At 40.0% G+C, this 27,981-nt stretch overlaps 1 protein-coding gene across 1 annotated transcript in view; it reads right to left on the bottom strand.

Annotated features, from left to right (window-relative positions):
* The window catches only part of mslna (mesothelin a), a 54,741-nt gene that overhangs the window by 25,604 nt on the left and 1,156 nt on the right, over positions 1-27,981 (bottom strand). Inside the window, exons 2-43 of the mRNA XM_051714857.1 lie at positions 26,883-27,001; positions 26,584-26,760; positions 26,437-26,468; positions 26,234-26,331; positions 26,101-26,123; positions 16,697-16,718; positions 16,590-16,617; positions 16,401-16,500; positions 16,146-16,286; positions 13,628-13,836; positions 12,844-12,947; positions 12,484-12,602; positions 12,185-12,361; positions 12,038-12,069; positions 11,835-11,932; positions 11,702-11,724; positions 11,564-11,585; positions 11,454-11,481; positions 11,265-11,364; positions 11,010-11,150; positions 8,492-8,700; positions 7,710-7,813; positions 7,351-7,469; positions 7,050-7,226; positions 6,903-6,934; positions 6,700-6,797; positions 6,567-6,589; positions 6,429-6,450; positions 6,319-6,346; positions 6,130-6,229; positions 5,875-6,015; positions 5,534-5,745; positions 5,313-5,440; positions 3,764-3,882; positions 3,521-3,676; positions 2,885-3,093; positions 2,656-2,741; positions 2,362-2,492; positions 2,161-2,286; positions 1,794-1,984; positions 862-953; positions 548-678 (exon numbers count right to left, since the gene is read on the bottom strand). Of these exons, the coding sequence (XP_051570817.1) occupies positions 548-678; positions 862-953; positions 1,794-1,984; positions 2,161-2,286; positions 2,362-2,492; positions 2,656-2,741; positions 2,885-3,093; positions 3,521-3,676; positions 3,764-3,882; positions 5,313-5,440; positions 5,534-5,745; positions 5,875-6,015; positions 6,130-6,229; positions 6,319-6,346; positions 6,429-6,450; positions 6,567-6,589; positions 6,700-6,797; positions 6,903-6,934; positions 7,050-7,226; positions 7,351-7,469; positions 7,710-7,813; positions 8,492-8,700; positions 11,010-11,150; positions 11,265-11,364; positions 11,454-11,481; positions 11,564-11,585; positions 11,702-11,724; positions 11,835-11,932; positions 12,038-12,069; positions 12,185-12,361; positions 12,484-12,602; positions 12,844-12,947; positions 13,628-13,836; positions 16,146-16,286; positions 16,401-16,500; positions 16,590-16,617; positions 16,697-16,718; positions 26,101-26,123; positions 26,234-26,331; positions 26,437-26,468; positions 26,584-26,760; positions 26,883-27,001 (4,427 nt within the window). The remainder of the gene's footprint in view (positions 1-547; positions 679-861; positions 954-1,793; positions 1,985-2,160; positions 2,287-2,361; positions 2,493-2,655; positions 2,742-2,884; positions 3,094-3,520; positions 3,677-3,763; positions 3,883-5,312; positions 5,441-5,533; positions 5,746-5,874; positions 6,016-6,129; positions 6,230-6,318; positions 6,347-6,428; positions 6,451-6,566; positions 6,590-6,699; positions 6,798-6,902; positions 6,935-7,049; positions 7,227-7,350; positions 7,470-7,709; positions 7,814-8,491; positions 8,701-11,009; positions 11,151-11,264; positions 11,365-11,453; positions 11,482-11,563; positions 11,586-11,701; positions 11,725-11,834; positions 11,933-12,037; positions 12,070-12,184; positions 12,362-12,483; positions 12,603-12,843; positions 12,948-13,627; positions 13,837-16,145; positions 16,287-16,400; positions 16,501-16,589; positions 16,618-16,696; positions 16,719-26,100; positions 26,124-26,233; positions 26,332-26,436; positions 26,469-26,583; positions 26,761-26,882; positions 27,002-27,981) is intronic.

Raw genomic sequence — 27,981 nt, 5'->3', positions numbered from 1 at the left:
AACCCATTCCATGAAGCTCTCTATGCACTGTTCTTGAGCTAATCTGAAGGCCACATGAACTTTGGAGGTCTGGAGCGATTGACTCTGCAGAAAGTTGGCGATCTCTGCGCACTATGCGCCTCAGCATCCGCTGACCCCGCTCTGTCATTTTACGTGGCCTACCACTTCGTGGCTGAGTTGCTGTCATTCCCAATTGCTTCCACTTTGTTATAATACCACTGACAGTTGACTGTGGAATATTTAGTAGCGAGGAAATTTCACGACTGGACTTGTTGCACAGGTGGCATCCTATCACAGTACCATGCTTGAAATCACTGAGCTCCTGAGACCGGCCCATTCTTTCACAAATGTTTGTAGAAGCAATCTGCATGCCTAGGTGCTTCATTTTATACACCTGTGGCCATGGAAGTGATTGGAACACCTGAATTCAATTATTTGGATGGGTGAGCGAATACTTTTGGCAATATAGTGTATATCATAATGAGGTAAAGCAAACATTCCATTTGCCAGTCTATATGAAAGAGGGGCTGTGGAGAACAGTTCATACCGTGTCCTCAGGACCAAAAGAGTAGAAATCATCTAGGCTCACAAAGGTCATAAATACACCAATGTGGTTAGCAAACCATGCCGTTGAGTTCAGTTTTGGGTCAGTGGAGTTGTAGCACTTTGGTACAGAATCTGAAATTGTACATAGTTATATTAAAATAAACAAAATGAATAGATCTGTAAAAGAATGCTACACTATATATTTACATTATACATTTTATTTATTTTATTTAAAATCAATAACTTTTAATGTCATTTATTGCATTTTTAAGCAAAGAACAAGTTTGTTTATTAAGAGAAGGAAGACTACTCCACCTGTTTTCAGATATTTCTGGATGGTGGTGAATACATCCCGTTGGGAAAGCTGAGAATCATTAAAGGTGAAATTGTTGCCTAAAACAGCAACCCTTGAAGACAACAGAAAGTACTTTTAAAAGTCGCAAATGACTACGCATTCAAACATCTGTGAACACTGATTTCACTAGGGCTGTCAATTGAGCAAAGAAACTAAATTTGAATTTTTACCTTAAATATTTTCAAAATTAGAATAATATTCTTATACTGATGCTGTTTACTTAGTCCTCAAGAGGGCACAATAAACACAAACCAGTCAGCACAATTATATTATGGCAAAGAACATTCCTGGCTGTTAAAAAAAAAAAAAGAGCATTTCATTTTCAACTAATGTGCAGACGGAACACAACAGAATGGAACATAAAGCGAGGATCTCGAGACACACATTTCCAAGTTGAACATCTTTCCTGACAAAGCGTTTAAAAAAACTCATTGCTTAATCTGAGAAATGCTTATAACAGAGCAAGACACAACAGCCAAGTACCTCCACCTACTGTAACGGGCTGTTCACACCGAACGAATCACTTTTGCAACCACCCATTTGTTTTTCTTTGTAAACCTGCGCTAGACGAACGTCTTGTTTCACTTTGTTTTTGTTTATTCAGCATCTTGTGCAGGAGCACTGTTTTAGATGCAGTGTCTAATTAAAAAGAATTTTATAAAGCATATTGAGACACCTGCTTTCTGTTAAACTATTTGTTGTGCTGTGTCTGGCCTTTTTAGCGCAAGAATGCAATCGATCTGAAGTCATTGTCAGTGCTTTGCACACATCCAAAATTAGAATGCACAGTTTTAGCATTCGAATATGCATTTTTTTCTTAAATTCGACGAATATTTTAATTTTAATTTGACAGTCCTAAATTGGTGTCAATTTACAAATGAAAAACACTCACATTTTTCTGTATGATAAGCATGGTGCATTCAATGTGTCTTGTGAACCTAATAGAGTCTTGTTCAGGAACTTCACGTAGAGCCTCAATCTATGGTCAAACCACAAATCAATCTCGGGCTGATTGTCACTTGCCAATGCCATAGGCCAGACACAGGGTAGGACTGTGCGTTTAACATTATCCGGGACATCCTCCTGTTTAAAAAAAACAATGAAAATGGTGAACTGAATTATTATTTGCATGATGTTTCATAAGATAATGAGACAACATGTACCAGTGGTTACCACATCTTGATTGTTTCTCTACATAAATGTGTTAAAATATTATCCTGTACTCTAATGGCCATTATAAGCACAAAAGTAGAACTCACAGTATCCAAGAACTCAGGGGTTTTGACAAAGCTTTTAAGCACCACACAGATCTCTGCCTCATTGTCCACCACATCTGGCTGTCTGAAGTAGGTTCCCAGCTCAGCAGGAGCTATAGAGTTTATAAGCTGAAATAAAGGAATTAAACACGAGTTTCTACATAAAGCATCAGAATCATAGAGTTAGTTTATTATGAAGCATACCTCAGATTTCCGAGGTGGTGGCATCAGAGAGAGGAAAGATGTTAAATTTGGAATTGGCCCAAAGCCAAGCAGGCTTTCATTTAGGAACACGATAAAGCTGTTGTTTGTGTAGCACTTCAGAGGCTGTGCACCTACAAGAGACATTATATCTTAAAGATAGTTTCATTTTGACACAAATTCATTTGGATTTGAATCAGGATTATGTACATCTTTTCACAGAAATGATCACTACGTGACAGTGAAATTTATTTCCACAACTTTCATGTAATGTTTATGTCATTGGCAAAGAAATACCTCCGATGGACAGCAGAATGTTTCTGTAGATTGCGTTTTTGGTATTAATTGGCATCGAAGGTCGGACAACATCTAATAGCTTCAATCTGTCAATTGAAATTAAACAGTGTGATGCATATTGACTGAACAGTAGCTTCCTTTAATGCTTATAAATGTGATATACAAATACAAATTCACATTCAGTGTCTCTGACTGATAGCCAAATTCTCAAAATATCCTCTGTTCTTACCCAGTTTGAGTGATGTTGCAGTTCCTTGCGTTAAGGATGCTGAAAAATGGAGCCACAAAGCTTTCTGTAAGGTTGTTTAACAGAGGTTGTAGTCTTTTATTGATCCAGACCAGAACTTCCTCATTACGGATGGTTAGATTAGACAGACTGACTCTATCAAATATCTGTTGCATCAGTGTGTCTTTGACATCTTGTGTGAGCGGAATGTCCTAAACGAGAGAAAGTAAATATCATTGCAGGATGATCCTGAAGATTTTGAAATACTATATTGATATAAAGTTTATTTTTAAAGCTGAAGTATGTAATTTCTGTGACACTAGCTCTACCGAATGGAATAGAAAACAGCTCTCAACACACCCCTAATCTGCCATTGATCAAAAACAGATAGTCCCGCCCCCCCACCTCACACTATTGGTTGAGTAATGTTGTTGGGGCAGGTCTAAACGGGTTGCTCAAAACAAACACATGATTTTTTTATAGAGCCACAGACACAAAGATTTTATAGTTTTCAAGAAAATTAACCTATAGATGGCTTACTTATAGTTGTCTCTGCATATTAAGCTGGGATTGAAGAAAGTACTTCAACAATAAAAAAGTTGCATACTTCAGATTTAAGCCTTAGTGTATTCTTTATACCTGCACTGCTGGAGAAAAGATGTCAAAGAAAGTGCCCAACTGGCAATCCTTTACAATCTGCATTACACTGATGACATTTCGAAGATTTGTAAATATCCCAGGGGTGGAAGTAATCTCAGCTAATTGTCTTAGGCTCAAAAGAGGCAGAACATCCACCTGCCAAAATTCAGAGACAAAATGACTGTTATGATGATTATTTGTGATTTGATGGATTTTGCATGAAATGCATCATTTATCACTCACCGCTGTGAAGTTTCTGTTCAGTGTAACTAGTTCCTTTAGGGGAGCTGATTGAACAAATGGCCCAAAGTTTCTAACAACCCACTGTGTACTGTTAGCTGTGTCCCTAAGGCACCTGGGATCTAGAAGAGCCAAAGGAACATTTACATTGTAATTCACTGGATTAGTCAAAATTGTACAAAGTAATTTTTGTTCACCTCACTGTTTATGCCGGTTGTTTTGGACTTTATATTGACACCTATTAGTGTGGTTGCAGCATCATCAAAAGAAAAGTTTTTGGCTACCAAAAGGGTTAAAATAGGATTATTGATTGGGGGAAAAAATGGATTGGCAGTTTTTCAATTTAATTAGTATAAATATGCTCCAGTCCATTTTTTGTTTGTTCCAGTACACACATTCTGGCTCTATTTAGTGAGTGCACCTCCAAAATCCTAAGTTAACCCCAGCGTTAGTGTTAGGGTTGATCCCTGGTCATCGGTGCCATTGCAGAAATACATTTGTCATCCTTAATTCATTCTGACTCAAAGTATTAGATAAAAGAGCTGTTCAGTTTGTAGTTCCAACTTCCATTTTCAAGCCTCTGGATTTTCCTATGTTTTTTTTATAATGCCAGTTTTGGATTTATGAATAAAATAAGGTATTTGGTAAACATTCTTGGACGTTTTGTTCAACAACAAACTACACACAGTCATATCTCAAACGTGAATTTTGAAGCTGCTGTGTTTAAAAATAAAATAAAAATGTTGCTAACAAGCTGCTAATTAAGGAATACTGCGGCTTGTTTGAGGTATGATTGTATGTAATTTATGTTGTAGAACAAAATGCCAAAGTATCTTTCAGTAATGTTCACCACAGACCTTATTTTACTCATAAAATAATAATGTTTTTTTTTTTTTTTTTTTTTCCTTTTTCTCCCAATGTGCTTTTAAGTCCTCGTGGTCGCGTAGTGATTCGCCTCAGTCTGGGTGGCGGAGGACGAATCCTAGTTGCCTCCACGTCTGAAACCATCAACCCACGCATCTTATCACGTGGCTTGTTGAGCGCGTTGCCACGGAGACAGCGCATGGAGGCTTCACGCCATCCACTGCGGCAACCACGCTCAACTTACCACACGCCCCACCGAGAACGAACCACATTATAGTGACCACGAGGAGTTTACCCCATGTGACTCTACCCTCCCTAGCAACCGGGCCAATTTGGTTGCTTAGGAGACCTGGCTGAAGTCACTCAGCACGCCCTGGGATTCGAACTAGCGAGCTAGCAAACTCCAGGGGTGGTAGCCAGTGTATTTTACCATTGAGCTACCCAGGCCCCCCCCCACACACACATTATTAAAGCCCATAGGAATTTCCTGAGGGAACCCATGACGAATTAGCATTTCGGGTTTGCCACCAAACTGACATCATGGCTGAACAGCTCGGGGGTGTAGTGCTAAAGGTGTAGTAACCGGCTCATCATATGATCTCAAAATGGAGGCTACCATGAAGGAGGACCACCCTAATGTAGGATGTACTTTTAAGCAAGAAAGTGGCAGAAAATACTTCAAACCAACCATCAGTGTCATTGCGAGACAGGAAAGCTTTAATTAACTCTGTGTAGATCATATCCTGTCTTTCAGTGGCTGTTGGATTGCAAACATCTTTTCCGTCTCGTGGGATTGCATTTACAAGTGGCTCCACACTAAAATATTACAAACACAACATTTACTTTTTATTTATGTGGCTACAAAAATACATATTCACTTCAAACCATGTAACTAAAAGAGCAACTTACATAATACGATAATTTTCGCAACTGAAGTTTTTGGTGCTGAGACAGGACAGGAATCTTTGAGATACGGATGGTAAAAAGGGTTTAAGTCTCCCCTGAAACCATGTGTGAATGAAGACAGGATCTTTCAGTCTCTGGGGACTAAAGCGATTGATCCGAACCTCACTGATCACATCCAGAACATCAGATAGGGACAAGTTGCTGGGACTGGAAGTCTGGGTATTCAAATATTTTTAAAATAAGCATCTGTTACGCTTAAGGAAAACTACCTGTAAATACAAGGTAAGCAGTCGTGTCTGGCTTTATCACACATTTCATATACGTCTCACACATGTGTATCATACCATGTTGGAATATGAAAGAAGTGCATCATCAAGACGTGAGCTGATTTTGTTGAAGAAAAGCTTCCAGGTCTCTTTTGTCACATTGCTGGACAGTTTACAAGCCAGCAGGTCAGCCACTTGTTGAGAGCTTAGTCGTGACAGCTGATGACACAAAAGAGCTTATATCACAAATAAAGCGATGACACATTAAGGAATCATATACAAGCCAATGACACTGGCTTAAAGGCCACAGTGTAGTCTTGTGTGTATTATTACCATTGGAAGACAGGCGTACTGCAAGACAGTAAAGTTGCAGAGATTCTGGGGGCCTGTTGCAGATGGAGCTGCTCCATTCAGGAGTTGATCCACTGCAGAGCTGTAAGACAGACAAGCAAAAAACATTTAAAACACACCATTGTGTCCTCAGTGTTTTCAACACATACAAGTGCAGAGAGAACCTCTCACCTGTTGATGCTTGCACAGAGAACGGTCTCTGAAAAGGAAAAGACTTTCAGTTTTAGTGGCCTCACTGACATCTGAAATCATCAAAGTCAAACATTATCATAGTCACCTACCATTTACAGGGGTTGTTGTGCACTGCAGGAATGAGAACAAAGTTTGTATTAAATTATTATTGTTTTTTTAGACTGTGAAATATTACAAAACAGATTTACGTAATATAAAAGAGAAATCTTTTTGTTCTCATCACTTACTTGGCCAGCTCTCTCTATGCACTCTAGAGGGAAAAAAAGACAGAATTCAGCCTTTAATTTTGGCAGGAGTTTGCATTCAATTACTTTGATGTCATCAACAAGACCAAGGTTTTGTTAGTAAATTCAATCTCACCATCGGGAGGAATCATCATCAGGGAATCTCTAATAGTTAGCAGTGTTTCAGACTGGTTAGGAGAGACTGATGATAAAGTCTGATCTATCCTGTCAAAGCTAATTCAGAGAGAAAGAGGAAAACCGATGTGTTAGTATTCAAACCTAACATAATGGTATTTGGTTTGGTTATTTTGAAAACTTCACTCAGAAAAGACCACTCACATGATTTTGTAATTTTCACAACTGAAGTTTGCCTACAAGATAAAGAGACATCACTACACTGTTGTCCAGGAACACGAAGGACAGTTGATGACTAAACAAATACTAAGGCAAATAAATAGATTATGTATAAAGTTAGAAACTAGATACCTTGCTGGCCTGTGTCTCTAGAAAGGGGATGAAGTTGATCAGTTTGTCCCTGTTAGGGGCTTGAAGAAGGAAGTCAAAGACTCTTCTGAGAATGTCGTTTCTGTCTTTTGGTTTAGCGGGAGGCGAGAAAACCAGTTCACCCAACTGCACCAGTGAGAGAACAGGAATCGCCTCCACCTGTGAATGACATGAGTGGCAAACTTAATTTACACAAATTTGCAAACCATTTACATGCTTGAAATGTATGTATAGATAATAGCCAGTCTTCAATTATCACTGATCATAAAATCTAGTGGCTCACAGCTGAAAAATTGTGGCTAAAGTTTGAGAAATCTTGAAGCAGTGCAAAAGGAGAGAAACTCCCAAAGTTTTGCAGGATGAAGTCTACACTGTTGTTGAAGGGCAATGTGCAGTCACCACCTGAAAAGAAAACACAAAATACTTTGTTCATAATTGTTCAGAACTGGGTACCATTAAAATGAGGTCCTGTAAAGGGGCTTTATGATTTATAATGTAACCAACAAAAAACAAAACCACAGTATGTAGATTTAAAAAATAAATAAATAAATAAAACGAAGAATTTCCATGTTTGTTTTTTTTCTGAGAGAAAAAGATCATCATTATTTCAAGTCTTTAAATTCAGTGAACAGTAACATTTACCTGAGTGTTGACGTCGTGACAGGAATGGACCAATGAAGTTACTGAAGACCAGTCTTTGTGTCGTATTGTCTATCTCTCTAAAATTATTATTTAATTCCACAAATCTGCAGAACAAAAACAGTTAGACATGAACTGATTACAAAACAAATGAAACTTCAAACTTTCTTTTGAAATTATAACATTTCGATGTCCTTATGTATAACAAAGAAGTGTTTCAGAAAGGTCGTATAGAAATCATGAACAAATGCAATGAATTTTAAAATGCTAATTTTCTTTGGTATTCAGAGTCGGAACGGTGGTAAGCAGAGTGCCCAGAGGTGGTACAAACTAAAAATATATTTTATTTTCCAATAGATTTTATTTGTTTTCAATGTTTTTTTTTGTTTTGTTTTTTTTTTCTTACAAACTTTTACAGTTTTAAAATCGGTTGCCTTTCTGTGTCTATTTATAAGACCACATTTTTGACCCTGTCCCAAATTCTGCTTTCAGCCCTTGCACACCTCCTTAACACTTTGGTGACATAATTCTGGGGGTTGTAGTTGCTTTGAAATCTGCACCAGTGCAGGCTCGGCATAAGGGTGCTTGGCGGTCACAAAGGGGGCGCTCCTGATCACCCTTCAGAAACTCATGGACTGACATATTCAAGTGAATGACAAAAGACAGCATGTCCACATAAGTGTGCTATTTGAACCAGGGCCGTTATTTCATCAGTGCAGGATGTGAACAGGTAAGCTGCAAAATGACATTGTCACTTTCATACAATGTACCTAAGGGCAACTTACATAACACGATAACTTTCACAACTGAAGTTTTTGGTGCTGAGACAGGACAGGAATCTTTGAGATACTGATGGTAAGAAGGGTTTTAGTCTCCCCTGAAACCATGTGCGAATGAAGACAGGATCTTTCAGTCTCTGGGGACTAAAGCGGTCGATCCGAACCTCACTGATCGCATCCAGAACATTGGGCAAGAAAAAGCTTGGACTGGGAGTCTGGGTATAAAAACATTTAAAATATAACAACAAACAAAATATAATCGAAACAACAAACATGTCATCATTCATTAAGCTCAAGAAATGACAAAATACCAGTAAGCACTTGGGATTGCACAAACTAGTCGAGTACAACTAACGTTGTCGACACCGTCAGCATGAAGTCAACAAGTCACTCACCACATGATTATAAAATACTTCATAAACTCTGCAATTTAAAGGTGAATTGGCTCACATATAGGCCGTGATGTTCTGTCAGACTCACATTAAAAGATGCACACACAGAATGCACTTCAGGACTAGTGTTTGTTTACAGTGTTGTTCTGCTCAACAATGCAATGCATCAACATATCAACAACAATCTTAGGGCGCCTACACACTAGAGCTTACTGTGCATCTGCGAACACCCCATCAATGGGGATGGTGTGTCGGAAGGATGGAGAGGGAAAACACAAGCATTTGCGACAGGTGATGCTCCGTCATGCAACCAAAAGTTGAGAGCATTTCAACTTTGGCTGCAACGCACTTTAAGGTAGGCATGCTTTGACCAATGAGAATCTCAATAAGACGGGACTAGTTGCTCTGCGAAATCGAAAAAAACATTTCAGAAAAACTCAAACATACGGTGTATAAATTCCTTGTCATTTATTATTTTTCTCTGCCAGGCTAAAAGGATAGTAATTGTAGAGAGAGAGCCTGGAGAAGTGTTTCGCTGTTTACTGGTACATTGTTGAAAAGATATATATTTGATAGCCATCTCTATCAGTGATTGCAACTGAATTGCTGCTTGTCTTCCAACTAAACCGCCGGTTTCCTCTGTGGCACACGCCTTCCAAATGGACCTTTCACATTCCCATTCGTCAAACACTCTGTCAGAGCTTTTCCTAGTGTATAGGCTCCCTTACGCATTCTCTGCATCTGTATTGCACATGCGCATAGCATTGTATCAGCACTGATAATGATGAGAACATTCCACAGACTAGACTACTCTGATAAAGATGACACAAATGCCACGGTAACCTGCAACATATGCAAATTGGCCTTCAAATTTAACCAAAATTCTAGTGTTAGGGGGCTTACCATAGAGGGTAGAGGCGGTCACGGATAGAGATGGCTCTTTAAAATATATAATTTTTTTTACAATGTACCAGTAGACACTGAAACTCTTCTCCAGGCTCTTTCTTCACAATTACTATATTTTTAGCCTAACAGAGAAAGACAATAGAGGGCAGGAAATGAATACACTGCATGTATGAGTTTGTCAGCCATGTATTTTATTTGATTTTTTTCAATTTCACAGCACAGCTAGTCCCGCCTCTCTGAGATTAGGATTAGTCAATGGATGCCTACACGGAGTATGCTGCAGCAAAAGTTGAAATGTTCTCAACTTTTGGTCACATGACGGAGCTTCACTATCGGAAACCCTCGCGTTTTGCCTCTTTAACCTTGCGATGCACCATCCCCATGTAAATAAATGCATTCTCAACATTCTCTGACACGGCGTCAACTCCAGTGAGTAGGCACCCTTATGCTGACCCGGATGCTGTTTGCTCCTTAAAGAACGCGATTTGGCGACAGTTTAGAATAACGCTTCAAGCCGAAGTCCACTGACATGATGGAATGCATACCCATTGATGTCTTTTTACGCTAGATCCCGTGGCCAATGAAAACCATCTGAAAACCATCTGCAAGAGGAGGGGGAACCACCAGCAGCTACAGGTAGTCCAGGCTAAGCTAAATATGTTCAGGCACTAATGTTAACTTTTAGCTACATTACAGCTTGACGTATGCCTACCTGTTGGGGCACACTTCAAATAAAAAGGTGCTTAAGAGGAGAAACTTTATGGTTGATGTTTATTTCATCTGATCTTATGCATACACATACAAAACAATGCTCTGACCATCTGTCATCATTTCCCCCTCAGGTGTCAAACTACTTAGCACATTTCTGTGGCAACCTATAGGACCCCAGACACAGTCTAGCTGGCTATCTAATGCCTGATGACATATAGTTACGTTGATATTCTTATAAATAAATATAATTAGCTAAAATCCATTACACTGTGGCGAACATTGATCTATCTATTGTGTACTGTAGGATTGTACGTGTAGGGAGTGGGATTTCTGTGGTTTGGGGGTGGAATGACATCACAACTATTTATTCTATATAATTCGACTTGGGCTGAACTAGTCGACTTTTACAAATCAGTAGTCGTGCAACCCCTAGTAAGCACAAATATTCTGACTGCATTTCAAGGGCCAAAGTTATGTATTGACTATCATATTTTACACATGTATCTTAGTCATACCATGTTGGAATATGAAAGAAGTGCATCATCAAGACGTGAGCTGATTTTGGTGAAGAAAAGCTTCCAGGTCTCTTTTGTCACATTGCTGGACAGTTTACAAGCCAGCAGTTCAGCCACTTGTTGAGAGCTTAGTCGTGACAGCTGATGACACAAAAGAGCTTATATCACAAATAAAGCGATGACACATTCAGGAATCATATACAAGCCAATGACACTGGCTTAAAGGCCACAGTGTAGTCTTGTGTGTTATATTACCATTGGAAGACAGGCGTACTGCAAGACAGTAAAGTTGCAGAGATTCTGGGGGCCTGTTGCAGGTGGAGCTGCTCCATTCAGGAGTTGATCCACTGCAGAGCTGTAAGACAGACAAGCAAAAAACATTTAAAACACACCATTGTGTCCTCAGTGTTTTCAACACATACAAGTGCAGAGAGAACCTCTCACCTGTTGATGCTTGCACAGAGAACGGTCTCTGAAAAGGAAAAGACTTTCAGTTTTAGTGACCTCACTGACATCTGAAATCATCAAAGTCAAACATTATCATAGTCACCTACCATTTACAGGGGTTGTTGTGCACTGCAGGAATGAGAACAAAGTTTGTATTAAATTATTATTGTTTTTTTAGACTGTGAAATATTACAAAACAGATTTACGTAATATAAAAGAGAAATCTTTTTGTTCTCATCACTTACTTGGCCAGCTCTCTCTATGCACTCTAGAGGGAAAAAAAGACAGAATTCAGCCTTTAATTTTGGCAGGAGTTTGCATTCAATTACTTTGATGTCATCAACAAGACCAAGGTTTTGTTAATAAATTCAATCTCACCATCGGGGGGAATCATCATCAGGGAATCTCTAATAGTTAGCAGTGTTTCAGACTGGTTAGGAGAGACTGATGATAAAGTCTGATCTATCCTGTCAAAGCTAATTCAGAGAGAAAGAGGAAAACCGATGTGTTAGTATTCAAACCTAACATAATGGTATTTGGTTTGGTTATTTTGAAAACTTCACTCAGAAAAGACCACTCACATGATTTTGTAATTTTCACAACTGAAGTTTGCCTACAAGATAAAGAGACATCACTACACTGTTGTCCAGGAACACGAAGGACAGTTGATGACTAAACAAATACTAAGGCAAATAAATAGATTATGTATAAAGTTAGAAACTAGATACCTTGCTGGCCTGTGTCTCTAGAAAGGGGATGAAGTTGATCAGTTTGTCCCTGTTAGGGGCTTGAAGAAAGAAGTCAAAGACTCTTCTGAGAATGTCGTTTCTGTCTTCTGGTTTAGCGGGAGGCGAGAAAACCAGTTCGCCCAACTGCACCAGTGAGAGAACAGGAATCGCCTCCACCTGTGAATGACATGAGTGGCAAACTTAATTTACACAAATTTGCAAACCATTTACATGCTTGAAATGTATGTATAGATAAGCCAGTCTTCAATTATCACTGATCATAAAATCTAGTGGCTCACAGCTGAAAAATTGTGGCTAAAGTTTGAGAAATCTTGAAGCAGTGCAAAAGGAGAGAAACTCCCAAAGTTTTGCAGGATGAAGTCTACACTGTTGTTGAAGGGCAATGTGCAGTCACCACCTGAAAAGAAAACACAAAATACTTTGTTCATAATTGTTCAGAACTGGGTACCATTAAAATGAGGTCCTGTAAAGGGGCTTTATGATTTATAATGTAACCAACAAAAAACAAAACCACAGTATGTAGATTTAAAAAATAAATAAATAAATAAAACGAAGAATTTCCATGTTTGTTTTTTTTTCTGAGAGAAAAAGATCATCATTATTTCAAGTCTTTAAATTCAGTGAACAGTAACATTTACCTGAGTGTTGACGTCGTGACAGGAATGGACCAATGAAGTTACTGAAGACCAGTCTTTGTGTCGTATTGTCTATCTCTCTAAAATTATTATTTAGTTCCACAAATCTGCAGAACAAAAACAGTTAGACATGAACTGATTACAAAACAAATGAAACTTCAAACTTTCTTTTGAAATTATAACATTTCGATGTCCTTATGTATAACAAAGAAGTGTTTCAGAAAGGTCGTATAGAAATCATGAACAAATGCAATGAATTTTAAAATGCTAATTTTCTTTGGTATTCAGAGTCGGAACGGTGGTAAGCAGAGTGCCCAGAGGTGGTACAAACTAAAAATATATTTTATTTTCCAATAGATTTTATTTGTTTTCAATGTTTTTTTTTGTTTTGTTTTTTTTTTTCTTACAAACTTTTACAGTTTTAAAATCGGTTGCCTTTCTGTGTCTATTTATAAGACCACATTTTTGACCCTGTCCCAAATTCTGCTTTCAGCCCTTGCACACCTCCTTAACACTTTGGTGACATAATTCTGGGGGTTGTAGTTGCTTTGAAATCTGCACCAGTGCAGGCTCGGCATAAGGGTGCTTGGCGGTCACAAAGGGGGGCGCTCCTGATCACCCTTCAGAAACTCATGGACTGACATATTCAAGTGAATGACAAAAGACAGCATGTCCACATAAGTGTGCTATTTGAACCAGGGCCGTTATTTCCTCAGTGCAGGATGTGAACAGGTAAGCTGCAAAATGACACTGTCACTTTCATACAATGTACCTAAGGGCAACTTACATAACACGATAACTTTCACAACTGAAGTTTTTGGTGCTGAGACAGGACAGGAATCTTTGAGATACTGATGGTAAGAAGGGTTTTAGTCTCCCCTGAAACCATGTGCGAATGAAGACAGGATCTTTCAGTCTCTGGGGACTAAAGCGGTCGATCCGAACCTCACTGATCGCATCCAGAACATTGGGCAAGAAAAAGCTTGGACTGGGAGTCTGGGTATAAAAACATTTAAAATATAACAACAAACAAAATATAATCGAAACAACAAACATGTCATCATTCATTAAGCTCAAGAAATGACAAAATACCAGTAAGCACTTGGGATTGCACAAACTAGTCGAGTACAACTAACGTTGTCGACACCGTCAGCATGAAGTCAACAAGTCACTCACCACATGATTATAAAATACTTCATAAACTCTGCAATTTAAAGGTGAATTGGCTCACATATAGGCCGTGATGTTCTGTCAGACTCACATTAAAAGATGCACACACAGAATGCACTTCAGGACTAGTGTTTGTTTACAGTGTTGTTCTGCTCAACAATGCAATGCATCAACATATCAACAACAATCTTAGGGCGCCTACACACTAGAGCTTACTGTGCATCTGCGAACACCCCATCAATGGGGATGGTGTGTCGGAAGGATGGAGAGGGAAAACACAAGCATTTGCGACAGGTGATGCTCCGTCATGCAACCAAAAGTTGAGAGCATTTCAACTTTGGCTGCAACGCACTTTAAGGTAGGCATGCTTTGACCAATGAGAATCTCAATAAGACGGGACTAGTTGCTCTGCGAAATCGAAAAAAACATTTCAGAAAAACTCAAACATACGGTGTATAAATTCCTTGTCATTTATTATTTTTCTCTGCCAGGCTAAAAGGATAGTAATTGTAGAGAGAGAGCCTGGAGAAGTGTTTCGCTGTTTACTGGTACATTGTTGAAAAGATATATATTTGATAGCCATCTCTATCAGTGATTGCAACTGAATTGCTGCTTGTCTTCCAACTAAACCGCCGGTTTCCTCTGTGGCACACGCCTTCCAAATGGACCTTTCACATTCCCATTCGTCAAACACTCTGTCAGAGCTTTTCCTAGTGTATAGGCTCCCTTACGCATTCTCTGCATCTGTATTGCACATGCACATAGCATTGTATCAGCACTGATAATGATGAGAACATTCCACAGACTAGACTACTCTGATAAAGATGACACAAATGCCACGGTAACCTGCAACATATGCAAATTGGCCTTCAAATTTAACCAAAATTCTAGTGTTAGGGGGCTTACCATAGAGGGTAGAGGCGGTCACGGATAGAGATGGCTCTTTAAAATATATAATTTTTTTTACAATGTACCAGTAGACACTGAAACTCTTCTCCAGGCTCTTTCTTCACAATTACTATATTTTTAGCCTAACAGAGAAAGACAATAGAGGGCAGGAAATGAATACACTGCATGTATGAGTTTGTCAGCCATGTATTTTATTTGATTTTTTTCAATTTCACAGCACAGCTAGTCCCGCCTCTCTGAGATTAGGATTAGTCAATGGATGCCTACACGGAGTGTGCTGCAGCAAAAGTTGAAATGTTCTCAACTTTTGGTCACATGACGGAGCTTCACTATCGGAAACCCTCGCGTTTTGCCTCTTTAACCTTGCGATGCACCATCCCCATGTAAATAAATGCATTCTCAACATTCTCTGACACGGCGTCAACTCCAGTGAGTAGGCACCCTTATGCTGACCCGGATGCTGTTTGCTCCTTAAAGAACGCGATTTGGCGACAGTTTAGAATAACGCTTCAAGCCGAAGTCCACTGACATGATGGAATGCATACCCATTGATGTCTTTTTACGCTAGATCCCGTGGCCAATGAAAACCATCTGAAAACCATCTGCAAGAGGAGGGGGAACCACCAGCAGCTACAGGTAGTCCAGGCTAAGCTAAATATGTTCAGGCACTAATGTTAACTTTTAGCTACATTACAGCTTGACGTATGCCTACCTGTTGGGGCACACTTCAAATAAAAAGGTGCTTAAGAGGAGAAACTTTATGGTTGATGTTTATTTCATCTGATCTTATGCATACACATACAAAACAATGCTCTGACCATCTGTCATCATTTCCCCCTCAGGTGTCAAACTACTTAGCACATTTCTGTGGCAACCTATAGGACCCCAGACACAGTCTAGCTGGCTATCTAATGCCTGATGACATATAGTTACGTTGATATTCTTATAAATAAATATAATTAGCTAAAATCCATTACACTGTGGCGAACATTGATCTATCTATTGTGTACTGTAGGATTGTACGTGTAGGGAGTGGGATTTCTGTGGTTTGGGGGTGGAATGACATCACAACTATTTATTCTATATAATTCGACTTGGGCTGGACTAGTCGACTTTTACAAATCAGTAGTCGTGCAACCCCTAGTAAGCACAAATATTCTGACTGCATTTCAAGGGCCAAAGTTATGTATTGACTATCATATTTTACACATGTATCTTAGTCATACCATGTTGGAATATGAAAGAAGTGCATCATCAAGACGTGAGCTGATTTTGTTGAAGAAAAGCTTCCAGGTCTCTTTTGTCACATTGCTGGACAGTTTACAAGCCAGCAGTTCAGCCACTTGTTGAGAGCTTAGTCGTGACAGCTGATGACACAAAAGAGCTTATATCACAAATAAAGCGATGACACATTCAGGAATCATATACAAGCCAATGACACTGGCTTAAAGGCCACAGTGTAGTCTTGTGTGTTATATTACCATTGGAAGACAGGCGTACTGCAAGACAGTAAAGTTGCAGAGATTCTGGGGGCCTGTTGCAGGTGGAGCTGCTCCATTCAGGAGTTGATCCACTGCAGAGCTGTAAGACAGACAAGCAAAAAACATTTAAAACACACCATTGTGTCCTCAGTGTTTTCAACACATACAAGTGCAGAGAGAACCTCTCACCTGTTGATGCTTGCACAGAGAACGGTCTCTGAAAAGGAAAAGACTTTCAGTTTTAGTGACCTCACTGACATCTGAAATCAAAGTCAAACATTATCATAGTCACCTACCATTTACAGGGGTTGTTGTGCACTGCAGGAATGAGAACAAAGTTTGTATTAAATTATTATTGTTTTTTTAGACTGTGAAATATTACAAAACAGATTTACGTAATATAAAAGAGAAATCTTTTTGTTCTCATCACTTACTTGGCCAGCTCTCTCTATGCACTCTAGAGGGAAAAAAAGACAGAATTCAGCCTTTAATTTTGGCAGGAGTTTGCATTCAATTACTTTGATATCATCAACAAGACCAAGGTTTTGTTAATAAATTCAATCTCACCATCGGGGGGAATCATCATCAGGGAATCTCTAATAGTCAGCAGTTTTTCAGACTGGTTAGGAGAGACTGATGACAAAGTCTGATCTATCCTGTCAAAGCTAATTCAGAGAGAAAGAGGAAAACCGATGTGTTAGTATTCAAACCTAACATAATGGTATTTGGTTTGGTTATTTTGAAAACTTCACTCAGAAAAGACCACTCACATGATTTTGTAATTTTCACAACTGAAGTTTGCCTACAAGATAAAGAGACATCACTACACTGTTGTCCAGGAACACGAAGGACAGTTGATGACTAAACAAATACTAAGGCAAATAAATAGATTATGTATAAAGTTAGAAACTAGATACCTTGCTGGCCTGTGTCTCTAGAAAGGGGATGAAGTTGATCAGTTTGTCCCTGTTAGGGGCTTGAAGAAGGAAGTCAAAGACTCTTCTGAGAATGTCGTTTCTGTCTTCTGGTTTAGCGGGAGGCGAGAAAACCAGTTCGCCCAACTGCACCAGTGAGAGAACAGGAATCGCCTCCACCTGTGAATGACATGAGTGGCAAACTTAATTTACACAAATTTGCAAACCATTTACATGCTTGAAATGTATGTATAGATAAGCCAGTCTTCAATTATCACTGATCATAAAATCTAGTGGCTCACAGCTGAAAAATTGTGGCTAAAGTTTGAGAAATCTTGAAGCAGTGCAAAAGGAGAGAAACTCCCAAAGTTTTGCAGGATGAAGTCTACACTGTTGTTGAAGGGCAATGTGCAGTCACCACCTGAAAAGAAAACACAAAATACTTTGTTCATAATTGTTCAGAACTGGGTACCATTAAAATGAGGTCCTGTAAAGGGGCTTTATGATTTATAATGTAACCAACAAAAAACAAAACCACAGTATGTAGATTTAAAAAATAAATAAATAAATAAAACGAAGAATTTCCATGTTTGTTTTTTTTTCTGAGAGAAAAAGATCATCATTATTTCAAGTCTTTAAATTCAGTGAACAGTAACATTTACCTGAGTGTTGACGTCGTGACAGGAATGGACCAATGAAGTTACTGAAGACCAGTCTTTGTGTCATATTGTCTATCTCTCTAAAATTATTATTTAGTTCCACAAATCTGCAGAACAAAAACAGTTAGACATGAACTGATTACAAAACAAATGAAACTTCAAACTTTCTTTTGAAATTATAACATTTCGATGTCCTTATGTATAACAAAGAAGTGTTTCAGAAAGGTCGTATAGAAATCATGAACAAATGCAATGAATTTTAAAATGCTAATTTTCTTTGGTATTCAGAGTCGGAACGGTGGTAAGCAGAGTGCCCAGAGGTGGTACAAACTAAAAATATATTTTATTTTCCAATAGATTTTATTTGTTTTCAATGTTTTTTTTTGTTTTGTTTTTTTTTTTCTTACAAACTTTTACAGTTTTAAAATCGGTTGCCTTTCTGTGTCTATTTATAAGACCACATTTTTGACCCTGTCCCAAATTCTGCTTTCAGCCCTTGCATACCTCCTTAACACTTTGGTGACATAATTCTGGGGGTTGTAGTTGCTTTGAAATCTGCACCAGTGCAGGCTCGGCATAAGGGTGCTTGGCGGTCACAAAGGGGGCGCTCCTGATCACCCTTCAGAAACTCATGGACTGACATATTCAAGTGAATGACAAAAGACAGCATGTCCACATAAGTGTGCTATTTGAACCAGGGCCGTTATTTCCTCAGTGCAGGATGTGAACAGGTAAGCTGCAAAATGACATTGTCACTTTCATACAATGTACCTAAGGGCAACTTACATAACACGATAACTTTCACAACTGAAGTTTTTGGTGCTGAGACAGGACAGGAATCTTTGAGATACTGATGGTAAGAAGGGTTTTAGTCTCCCCTGAAACCATGTGCGAATGAAGACAGGATCTTTCAGTCTCTGGGGACTAAAGCGGTCGATCCGAACCTCACTGATCGCATCCAGAACATTGGGCAAGAAAAAGCTTGGACTGGGAGTCTGGGTATAAAAACATTTAAAATATAACAACAAACAAAATATAATCGAAACAACAAACATGTCATCATTCATTAAGCTCAAGAAATGACAAAATACCAGTAAGCACTTGGGATTGCACAAACTAGTCGAGTACAACTAACGTTGTCGACACCGTCAGCATGAAGTCAACAAGTCACTCACCACATGATTATAAAATACTTCATAAACGCTGCAATTTAAAGGTGAATTGGCTCACATATAGGCCGTGATGTTCTGTCAGACTCACATTAAAAGATGCACACACAGAATGCACTTCAGGACTAGTGTTTGTTTACAGTGTTGTTCTGCTCAACAATGCAATGCATCAACATATCAACAACAATCTTAGGGCGCCTACACACTAGAGCTTACTGTGCATCTGCGAACACCCCATCAATGGGGATGGTGTGTCGGAAGGATGGAGAGGGAAAACACAAGCATTTGCGACAGGTGATGCTCCGTCATGCAACCAAAAGTTGAGAGCATTTCAACTTTGGCTGCAACGCACTTTAAGGTAGGCATGCTTTGACCAATGAGAATCTCAATAAGACGGGACTAGTTGCTCTGCGAAATCGAAAAAAACATTTCAGAAAAACTCAAACATACGGTGTATAAATTCCTTGTCATTTATTATTTTTCTCTGCCAGGCTAAAAGGATAGTAATTGTAGAGAGAGAGCCTGGAGAAGTGTTTCGCTGTTTACTGGTACATTGTTGAAAAGATATATATTTGATAGCCATCTCTATCAGTGATTGCAACTGAATTGCTGCTTGTCTTCCAACTAAACCGCCGGTTTCCTCTGTGGCACACGCCTTCCAAATGGACCTTTCACATTCCCATTCGTCAAACACTCTGTCAGAGCTTTTCCTAGTGTATAGGCTCCCTTACGCATTCTCTATATCTGTATTGCACATGCGCATAACATTGTATCAGCACTGATAATGATGAGAACATTCCACAGACTAGACTACTCTGATAAAGATGACGCAAATGCCACGGTAACTTGCAACATATGCAAATTGGCCTTCAAATTTAACCAAAATTCTAGTGTTAGGGGGCTTACCATAGAGGGTAGAGGCGGTCACGGATAGAGATGGCTCTTTAAAATATATAATTTTTTTTACAATGTACCAGTAGACACTGAAACTCTTCTCCAGGCTCTTTCTTCACAATTACTATATTTTTAGCCTAACAGAGAAAGACAATAGAGGGCAGGAAATGAATACACTGCATGTATGAGTTTGTCAGCCATGTATTTTATTTTATTTTAATTTTTTTCAATTTCACAGCACAGCTAGTCCCGCCTCTCTGAGATTAGGATTAGTCACTGGATGCCAACATGGAGTGTGCTGCAGCATAAGTTGAAATGTTCTCAACTTTTGGTCACATGACGGAGCTTCACTATCGGAAACCCTCGCGATGCACCATCCCCATTTAAATAAATGCATTCTCAACATCAACTCCAGTGAGTAGGCACCCTTATGCTGACCCGGATGCTATCTAATGCCTGATGACATATAGTTACGTTGATATTCTTATAAATAAATATAATTAGCTAAAATCCATTACACAATGGCGAACGTAGATCTATCTGTTGTGTACTGTACAATTATACGTGTTGGGAGTTGGATTTCTGTGGTTTGGGGGTGGAATGACAACTAATTATTCGATATAATTCGACTTGGGCTGAACTAGTCGACTTTTACAAATCAGTAGTCGTGCAACCCCTAGTAAGCACAAATATTCTGACTGCATTTCAAGGGCCAAAGTTATGTATTGACTATCATATTTTACACATGTATCTTAGTCATACCATGTTGGAATATGAAAGAAGTGCATCATCAAGACGTGAGCTGATTTTGGTGAAGAAAAGCTTCCAGGTCTCTATTGTCACATTGCTGGGAAGTTTGCAAGCCAGCAGGTCAGCCACTTGTTGAGAGCTTAGTTGTGACAGCTGATGACACAAAAGAGCTTATCTCAAAAATAAAGCAATGACACACATAAAGGAATCATATATGAGGCAATGACATTGGTTTAAAGACCACAGCGTAGTCTGGCATAGGCATAGATTTAGGAAGGGATGATAGGGACATGTCCCTACCAACTTTCAGAAAATCGGAAATGTTTCAATTAACATTTAGGAAATTTTACCACACAGAAAATAAATTAACTTTATACTACAGTATGTTTTTTATTTTTATTTTAACAACTATTAAAGTTGTATATTAATTATTATTAATGTGTATATTATTGCCCTACCTCTTCGAAGCGCATAAATGGTGTTATCAAGTGGCACCTGTTACTTTTCTCAGTGCTGTTCAGGATGCACCAATCAGTCGTTTAAGTTTTCATTGGTATCTTATGTCCAATCCTTGAAATTCATAGATTTAACCTAGCATACTTTTCGTGGATAAATGTTTCCGTTCTAAGTCAAAATTTCCTCCGCAGCCCAATGGAGGATTTTGTTTTTTCGACCGGTAAGCGCCCTCTTGAGAAAGACACCTTAAAATTTGGACAATTATGTCAGAGGTGCAGGATTTTAAGATGCTGGTATACTCCCTATTAATGCTTTATTTTGCACATTGAAGAAGAACAATGTTGGAAAACACTATTTTATCAATAAAATAAGGCATTTGTGATCAAAAAAGTCATTAGTTGTAAGCTAAGCCTAAAAGCCTTTGTTCAGGAGGCCTAAGTTTTCAGATAAAATGTAAGTACATATATAAGCAATATTAGAAAAGATTATGTGGGAGTGAGGGGAGTTGGAAAGCAGAAAGTGGGGAAAAATGTCAATGCTCTATTCTCCCCATAATTTGTTCATCTTGTAATGTCATTTTGCACATGTAAATTGTTAATTTATCCTCCACATTTTTAGATTTCCATTTTAATAAATGTTACAGAATGCCACTTCATATCCTTTGGATATTATTTTCTTGAAGTCAATATTCTTGAAAAAGTTAACATTTCACTTTGACCCATTAATATTAGGTTTATAGCGCTGCATATCGTTGTCACATTATCCAAGTTTTACAGCATATCACATTTTTCCTCCTAACCATGCAGCCCTAGTGGTGAGTTTTTAATTTGTTTGTTCTTTAGAAATTATAAAAAAAATAAAAAAATAGGTTAATATTTAAATAAGAAATGAGACTTATTATATGAGGTAATAATGTTACTTTTCATATTTTATATGACTGACTTTGTTGCATTTTCTTAAAACCAATATTTTGAATGTTATCCTTGCTACATGTCCCTGCCAACTTTCAAACCAAACCTACAACCTTGGTTTCTTGTGTGTAATATTACTGTGGAGGTTAGGGCATGGTTGAGTGCCCGTCTAGGAAGAGAGAAAGTGGTAAGGACACCCACCTGAGATGAATTGTGACTAATTAACGTTTCCATGCTCACAGTGAGAGCCGGGGGAGATAAAAGATGGCCCAGTCCACAGAAAGAGGGAGAGAGAGCCCAGCTAAGAAGCTGTTTGTGTGTTGGCCGCTGCCGTGTTTCAACGTGAGTGTTTAAATTGAAGCCTCACCGTTGCGTGTTAATTGAACATGTTTATTTTCTGTTAATAAAAAGTGACATTCCTGAGTTGGAATCACCATGTCCCGCTTCCTCCTTTTGATCCAAATATGAACATCTGTTACACCTGGGATAAGCAGGAAGGTACGCTGCTATGGAGTCGTCTTCACCACTGGAAGTGTTCCGATCCCTCGCCTGCATCCACCAGGCTTAAAACCAGGCCCTCATGGATCTGTGGGCGGAGCAGCAACAGCACTTCAAGGCGTAGAAGAGGACCAATGGGTGTTGCGCAACTTGGTACCCCGGGGGGGGGCAAAGATGACCTGGAGGCCTTTCTGGAGCTCCTTTCTGGAGCACATGGCCCAAGCTCTGGAATAGCTGTGGGCGCAATGGGCAGTCCACCTCCTACCGCTGCTGACAAGCCCAACTCACTCTCCAACAACTCTCAGTCAACCTCCTGAGGTACCTTGAGCTGAAGAAAGCCATCCTGCAACGGGTCGGCCGCAGTCCCGAAGAGCTTCGCCAGTGGTTCGCTACCAATTCTTCCTCTCAGGTGGGGGAAGCTGCCGCCACTGGTGTGGGCCTGAGTTTTGGGCCGGTCTGTTGGAGTTGCGGGGAGTGGGGACACGTCCATGAACTGTGCACGGTGATGGAGGTGGGGACGTTGATCCAGGTCCCCGACACTCCACAGGCCACCCCCAATCGGGCCGGGACTTACCAAATACTCGTGAGTATTGGGGGGGGTACATACCAAGCCTTGGTGGATTCAGGATGTAACCAAACCTCCATTCATCAATGCTTGGTTCAAAATGGTGCATTGGATACAAATAATCGGGTGAAGGTGAGGTGTGTGCACAGGGATATTTACGATTATCCTGCAGTTATAGTCACTATTCTATTTCAGGGTCAAAAACATTGAGGCTGTGGTTAGTTCCCGCCTCACCCATCCACTAATTTTGGGTACTAATTAGCCGGCTTTTCCAAATTGTTAAAGGGGTTGTGTGTGGATGGGTCCTGTAATATAGTGGTACAGTCTGGGGTGTGCAATGTGCTGATGGGGGATTCGTACGTTCATGCACGAAGATGCTCGGAACTGGGATAAGTGGCTCGAACCTCTGTTATTTGCAGTGCGAGAGGTCCCGCAAGCCTCCACGGGGTTCTCCCTGTACTAATTGTTATATGGGTGTAAGCCCCATGGCATCTTAGACATCATTGTGGTGATGGGGGTGTGGTCGTGTGTCTGTCTGCAGGAGAGAGGGAGTGGTGTGGCCCGTCAAGCTGGTTGACATAATTTCTAACAGCTATTTCTCATTACAGTGATAGAGGAGAGATGCCTTAAAACAGCCGAACACGCCAGAGGAAGGGAGAGAGAGAGAGAATAACACCAGAGTGCAGTGACTTGTGTGCCTTGTTGTGTGTTTTATGATTAGTACTATTGTTGTGAAGCTGAAGCAATCTGAGAGATTTGTTGCTTTGAACTGAGGAATAAGAAAGCCCTGAGAAGGTGGCACTCAAACGAACTGAAAAGAGAGAATAAAATGTATGTGTAATATATATATATATATATATATATATATATATATATATATATATATATATATATATATATATATATATGTGTGTGTTCAAAAAGTGTTCAAAAAGCTATCTGAGAGTTTTGTTGCTTTGAACTGAGGAATAAGAAAGCCCCGAGAAGGCGGCAAGAAACAAGTAGAACAGGAATAATTAAAGGCCATAGCAATCCCACAGCAATTGGGCCAGCCCAGTGTTTCTGGTGCCTAAGAGCAATGGCTCGGTCTGGTTCTGTGTGGATTATAGAAAGGTCAATGCGTGTCGAAATTTTATGCTTATCCAATGCCTCGTTTTGACGAACTGCTCTATCAGTTGGGCTCGGCTCACTTTTATTCAACAGTGGATTTGACAAAGGGATATTGGAAGGTCCCCTTAACGCCGATGTGCCGTGAGAAAACGGCCTTCTCCACACCGTTTGGATTACACCAATTTTTGACCCTTCCCTTTGGTTTGCTTGGGGCCCTGGCTACATTTCAGCATCTTATGGACCGAGTCCTCAGACCGCATGCTGCGTATGCCGCTGCTTATTTGGATGATATCATTATTTACAGTAATGATTGGCAATGACATATGCAGCATCTGGGGGTGGTTCTGAGGTCGCTGCGATGGGAGAGGCTCACAGCAAACCCAAAGAAATGCGCAATTGGGTGGGTGGAAGTATGGTATCTGGAGTTCCACTTGAGTCACGGCCAGGTGCGACCCTAAATTGATAAAACTGCAGCGATTGCGACCTGCCCAAGACCCAAGACAAAAAAGGAGGCGAGACAGTTTCTGGGGCTGGCTGGATACTATTGAAGGTTTGTGCCTAATTTTTATGATGTCACCAGCCCGCTGACTGATCTCACTAGAAAGGGAGCCCCAGACCCGGTCCAGTGGATGGAGTTGTGCCAACAAGCTTTCAAGCAGGTAAAAGCTGCACTTTGTGGTGGGCCGCTTCTGCATTTCCCTGATTTCTCTCTCCCTTTTGTTTTACAGACAGACGCATCAGAAGGGGAGCTGGGTGCTGTTCTGTCCCAAGTGGTGGAGGGGGAGGAGTGCCCGGTGCTGTACATTATTCGAAAGCTCTCAATGAGAGAGACGAAGTACAGCACCATAGAGGAGGTGTATTTGGCCGTCAAGTGGGTGGTCCTACTATTTGTTGGGATGAGCATTCACCCTCTGTTCGGACGACGCCCCACTCCAATGGCTCCACTGCATGAAGGATGCCAACACCCAGATCACCCGTTGGTATCTGGCACTCCAGCTATTTAAGTCAGAGGTGGTCCACAGTCCGTGGGCACAGATTGCTGTCGCGGACTTCCTCTCCAGAAAAGGTGCGCAGTCTGGAGGGTGTCGGGCGGTGTTGTGACTAATTACTGTTTCCATGTTCACAGTGAGAGTTGGGGGAAATAAAAGATGGCCCAATCCACCGAAAGAAGGAGAGAGAGCCGAGAAGCTGTTTGTGTGTGCGCTTAACCGTTGCGTGTTAAGCGAATGTGTTTATTTTCTGTTAATAAAATGTTAAATTCCTGAGTTGGAATTGCCGTGTCCTGCTTCCTACTTTTGATCCAAATACGGACATCTGTTACAATTACCATTGGAAGACAGGCATACTGCAAGACAGTAATGTTGCAGAGATTCTGGGGGCTTGTTGCAGGTGGAGCTGCTCCATTCAGAAATCGATCCAAAGCAGAGCTGTAAGACAAACAAGCAAAAAATATTTAAAACACACCATTGTGTCCTCAGTGTTTTCAACACATACGAGTGCAGAGGGAACATCTCACCTGTTGACACTTGCACAGAGAACGGTCTCTGAAAAGGAAAAGAAAACAAAGACTTTCAGTTTTAGTGGCCTCACTGACATCTGAAATCATCAAAGTCAAACATTATCATAGTCACCTACCATTTACAGGGGTTGTTGTGCACTGCAGGAATGAGAACAAAGTTTGTATTAAATTATTATTGTTTTTTTAGACTGTGAAATACTACAAAACAGATTTACATAATATAAAAGAGAAATATTTTTGTTTCTCATCACTTACTTGGCCAGCTCTCTCTATGCACTCTAGAGGGAAAAAAAGACAGAATTCAGCCTTTAATTTTGGCAGGAGTTTGCATTCAATTACTTTGATGTCATCAACAAGACCAAGGTTTTGTTAATAAATTCAATCTCACCATCGGGAGGAATCATCATCAGGGAATCTCTAATAGTCAGCAGTGTTTCAGACTGGTTAGGAGAGACTGATGACAAAGTCTGATCTATCCTGTCAAAGCTAATTCAGAGAGAAAGCGGAAAACCGATGTGTTAGTATTCAAACCTAACATAATGGTATTTGGTTTAGCCATTTTGTAAACTTCACTCAGAAAAGACCACTCACATGATTTTGTAATTTTCACAACTGAAGTTTGCCTACAAGATAAAGAGACATCACTACACTGTTGTCCAGGAACACGAAGGAGAGTTGATGACTAAACAAATACTAAGGCAAATAAATAGATTATGTATAAAGTTAGAAACTAGATACCTTGCTGGCCTGTGTCTCCAGAAATGGGATGAAGTTGATCAGTTTGTCCCTGTTAGGGGCTTGAAGAAGGAAGTCAAAGACTCTTCTGAGGATGTCATTCCTGTCTTCTGGTTTAGCGGGAGGTGTGAACACCAGTTCACCCAGCTGCACCAGTGACAGTACAGTAATGGCCCCCACCTGCAAATGACATGAGTGGCAAACTTAATTTACACAAATTTGCAAAGCATTTACATGCTTGAAATGTATATATAGATAAGCCAGTCTTCAATTATCATTGATCATAAAATCTAGTGGCTCACAGCTGAAAAATTGCGGCTAAAATTGGAGAAATCTTGAAGCAGTGCAAAAGAAGAGAAACTCCCAAAGTTTTGTAGGATGAAGTCTACACTGTTGTTGAATGGCAATGTGCAGTCACCACCTAAAACAAAAACACAAAATACTTTGTTCATAATTGTTCAGAACTGGGTGGCATTAAAATGAGGACCTGTAAAGGGACTTTACGATTTATAATGTAACCAACTCAAAAAACAGAAAACGTCTCGGTTACGTGGAACGCAACCCTGGTTCCCTGAGTGCGAACGAGACGCTGCTTAATCGCTATGGGACACGTATGAGTGTCACTTGGTCTGAAGCCCTTATACAATCATACCAATTTATTGGCTGATGACATTTAAGCGATGCCCCAAGGGAGCTACGTCATGGGCTCTATAAAGGTGCTCGCTTTTGCGCCATCAAGTCAGATTTTCAGCAGGAAGGCATAAGCCTATGCAGCTGCTAGAGAGTATGGCTAGCTATGCAACGTCTCATTCCCACTCAGGGAATCAGGGTTACATTCCACATAACTGAGACGTTCACTTTCATAGGAACTCGAGCTGTGTAATCGCTATGGGAACGATATACATTCATGCCATGCGAACAGTAGCTGGAAACTGTCTAAGCACATGTGGCAAGCATATAGCAGCACACAAGCGAGCTAAAGTGTCTGGGAAAAAAAAAGAAGGAATTATAGAAGGAACTTAAAGACGTTTTTTTATGTTCATTCCCCAGTGCATACTGCGGGGGGACACTGAACCATATTCTGGCTGTCGAGTGTTCGAGGCGTGTACTACAGCAAACTCAACCCGACACTGTTCGAAGAGCAAACATGAACACGGATACATTTGTATGGTCTGGTTTTGTTCACTGAATGGGGGCTCACCCTTCGTTTCACTGCAAGCCCCGTCAGGCTCACTTCTGGTGTCCTGCCGGCTGTTTAAAAGGAGATGGAAACACCTACCTGGATGCGCCTGTGATGGCGGGAATGAATGAGGACACCAATCCTTCTGATGGGGTGCAAAACTAGTGCCCAGCGCCTTATGCGGGTCTCTGGTTGGACGTTGCGAGGATACAGAAAGTGAA

This window comes from Myxocyprinus asiaticus, chromosome 13, assembly GCF_019703515.2.
Source record: "Myxocyprinus asiaticus isolate MX2 ecotype Aquarium Trade chromosome 13, UBuf_Myxa_2, whole genome shotgun sequence".
Classification (NCBI taxonomy): Eukaryota; Metazoa; Chordata; class Actinopteri; order Cypriniformes; family Catostomidae; genus Myxocyprinus; species Myxocyprinus asiaticus.
Note: the sequence above shows the minus strand (reverse complement) of the source record. Positions and strands in the feature narration are given on the sequence as shown.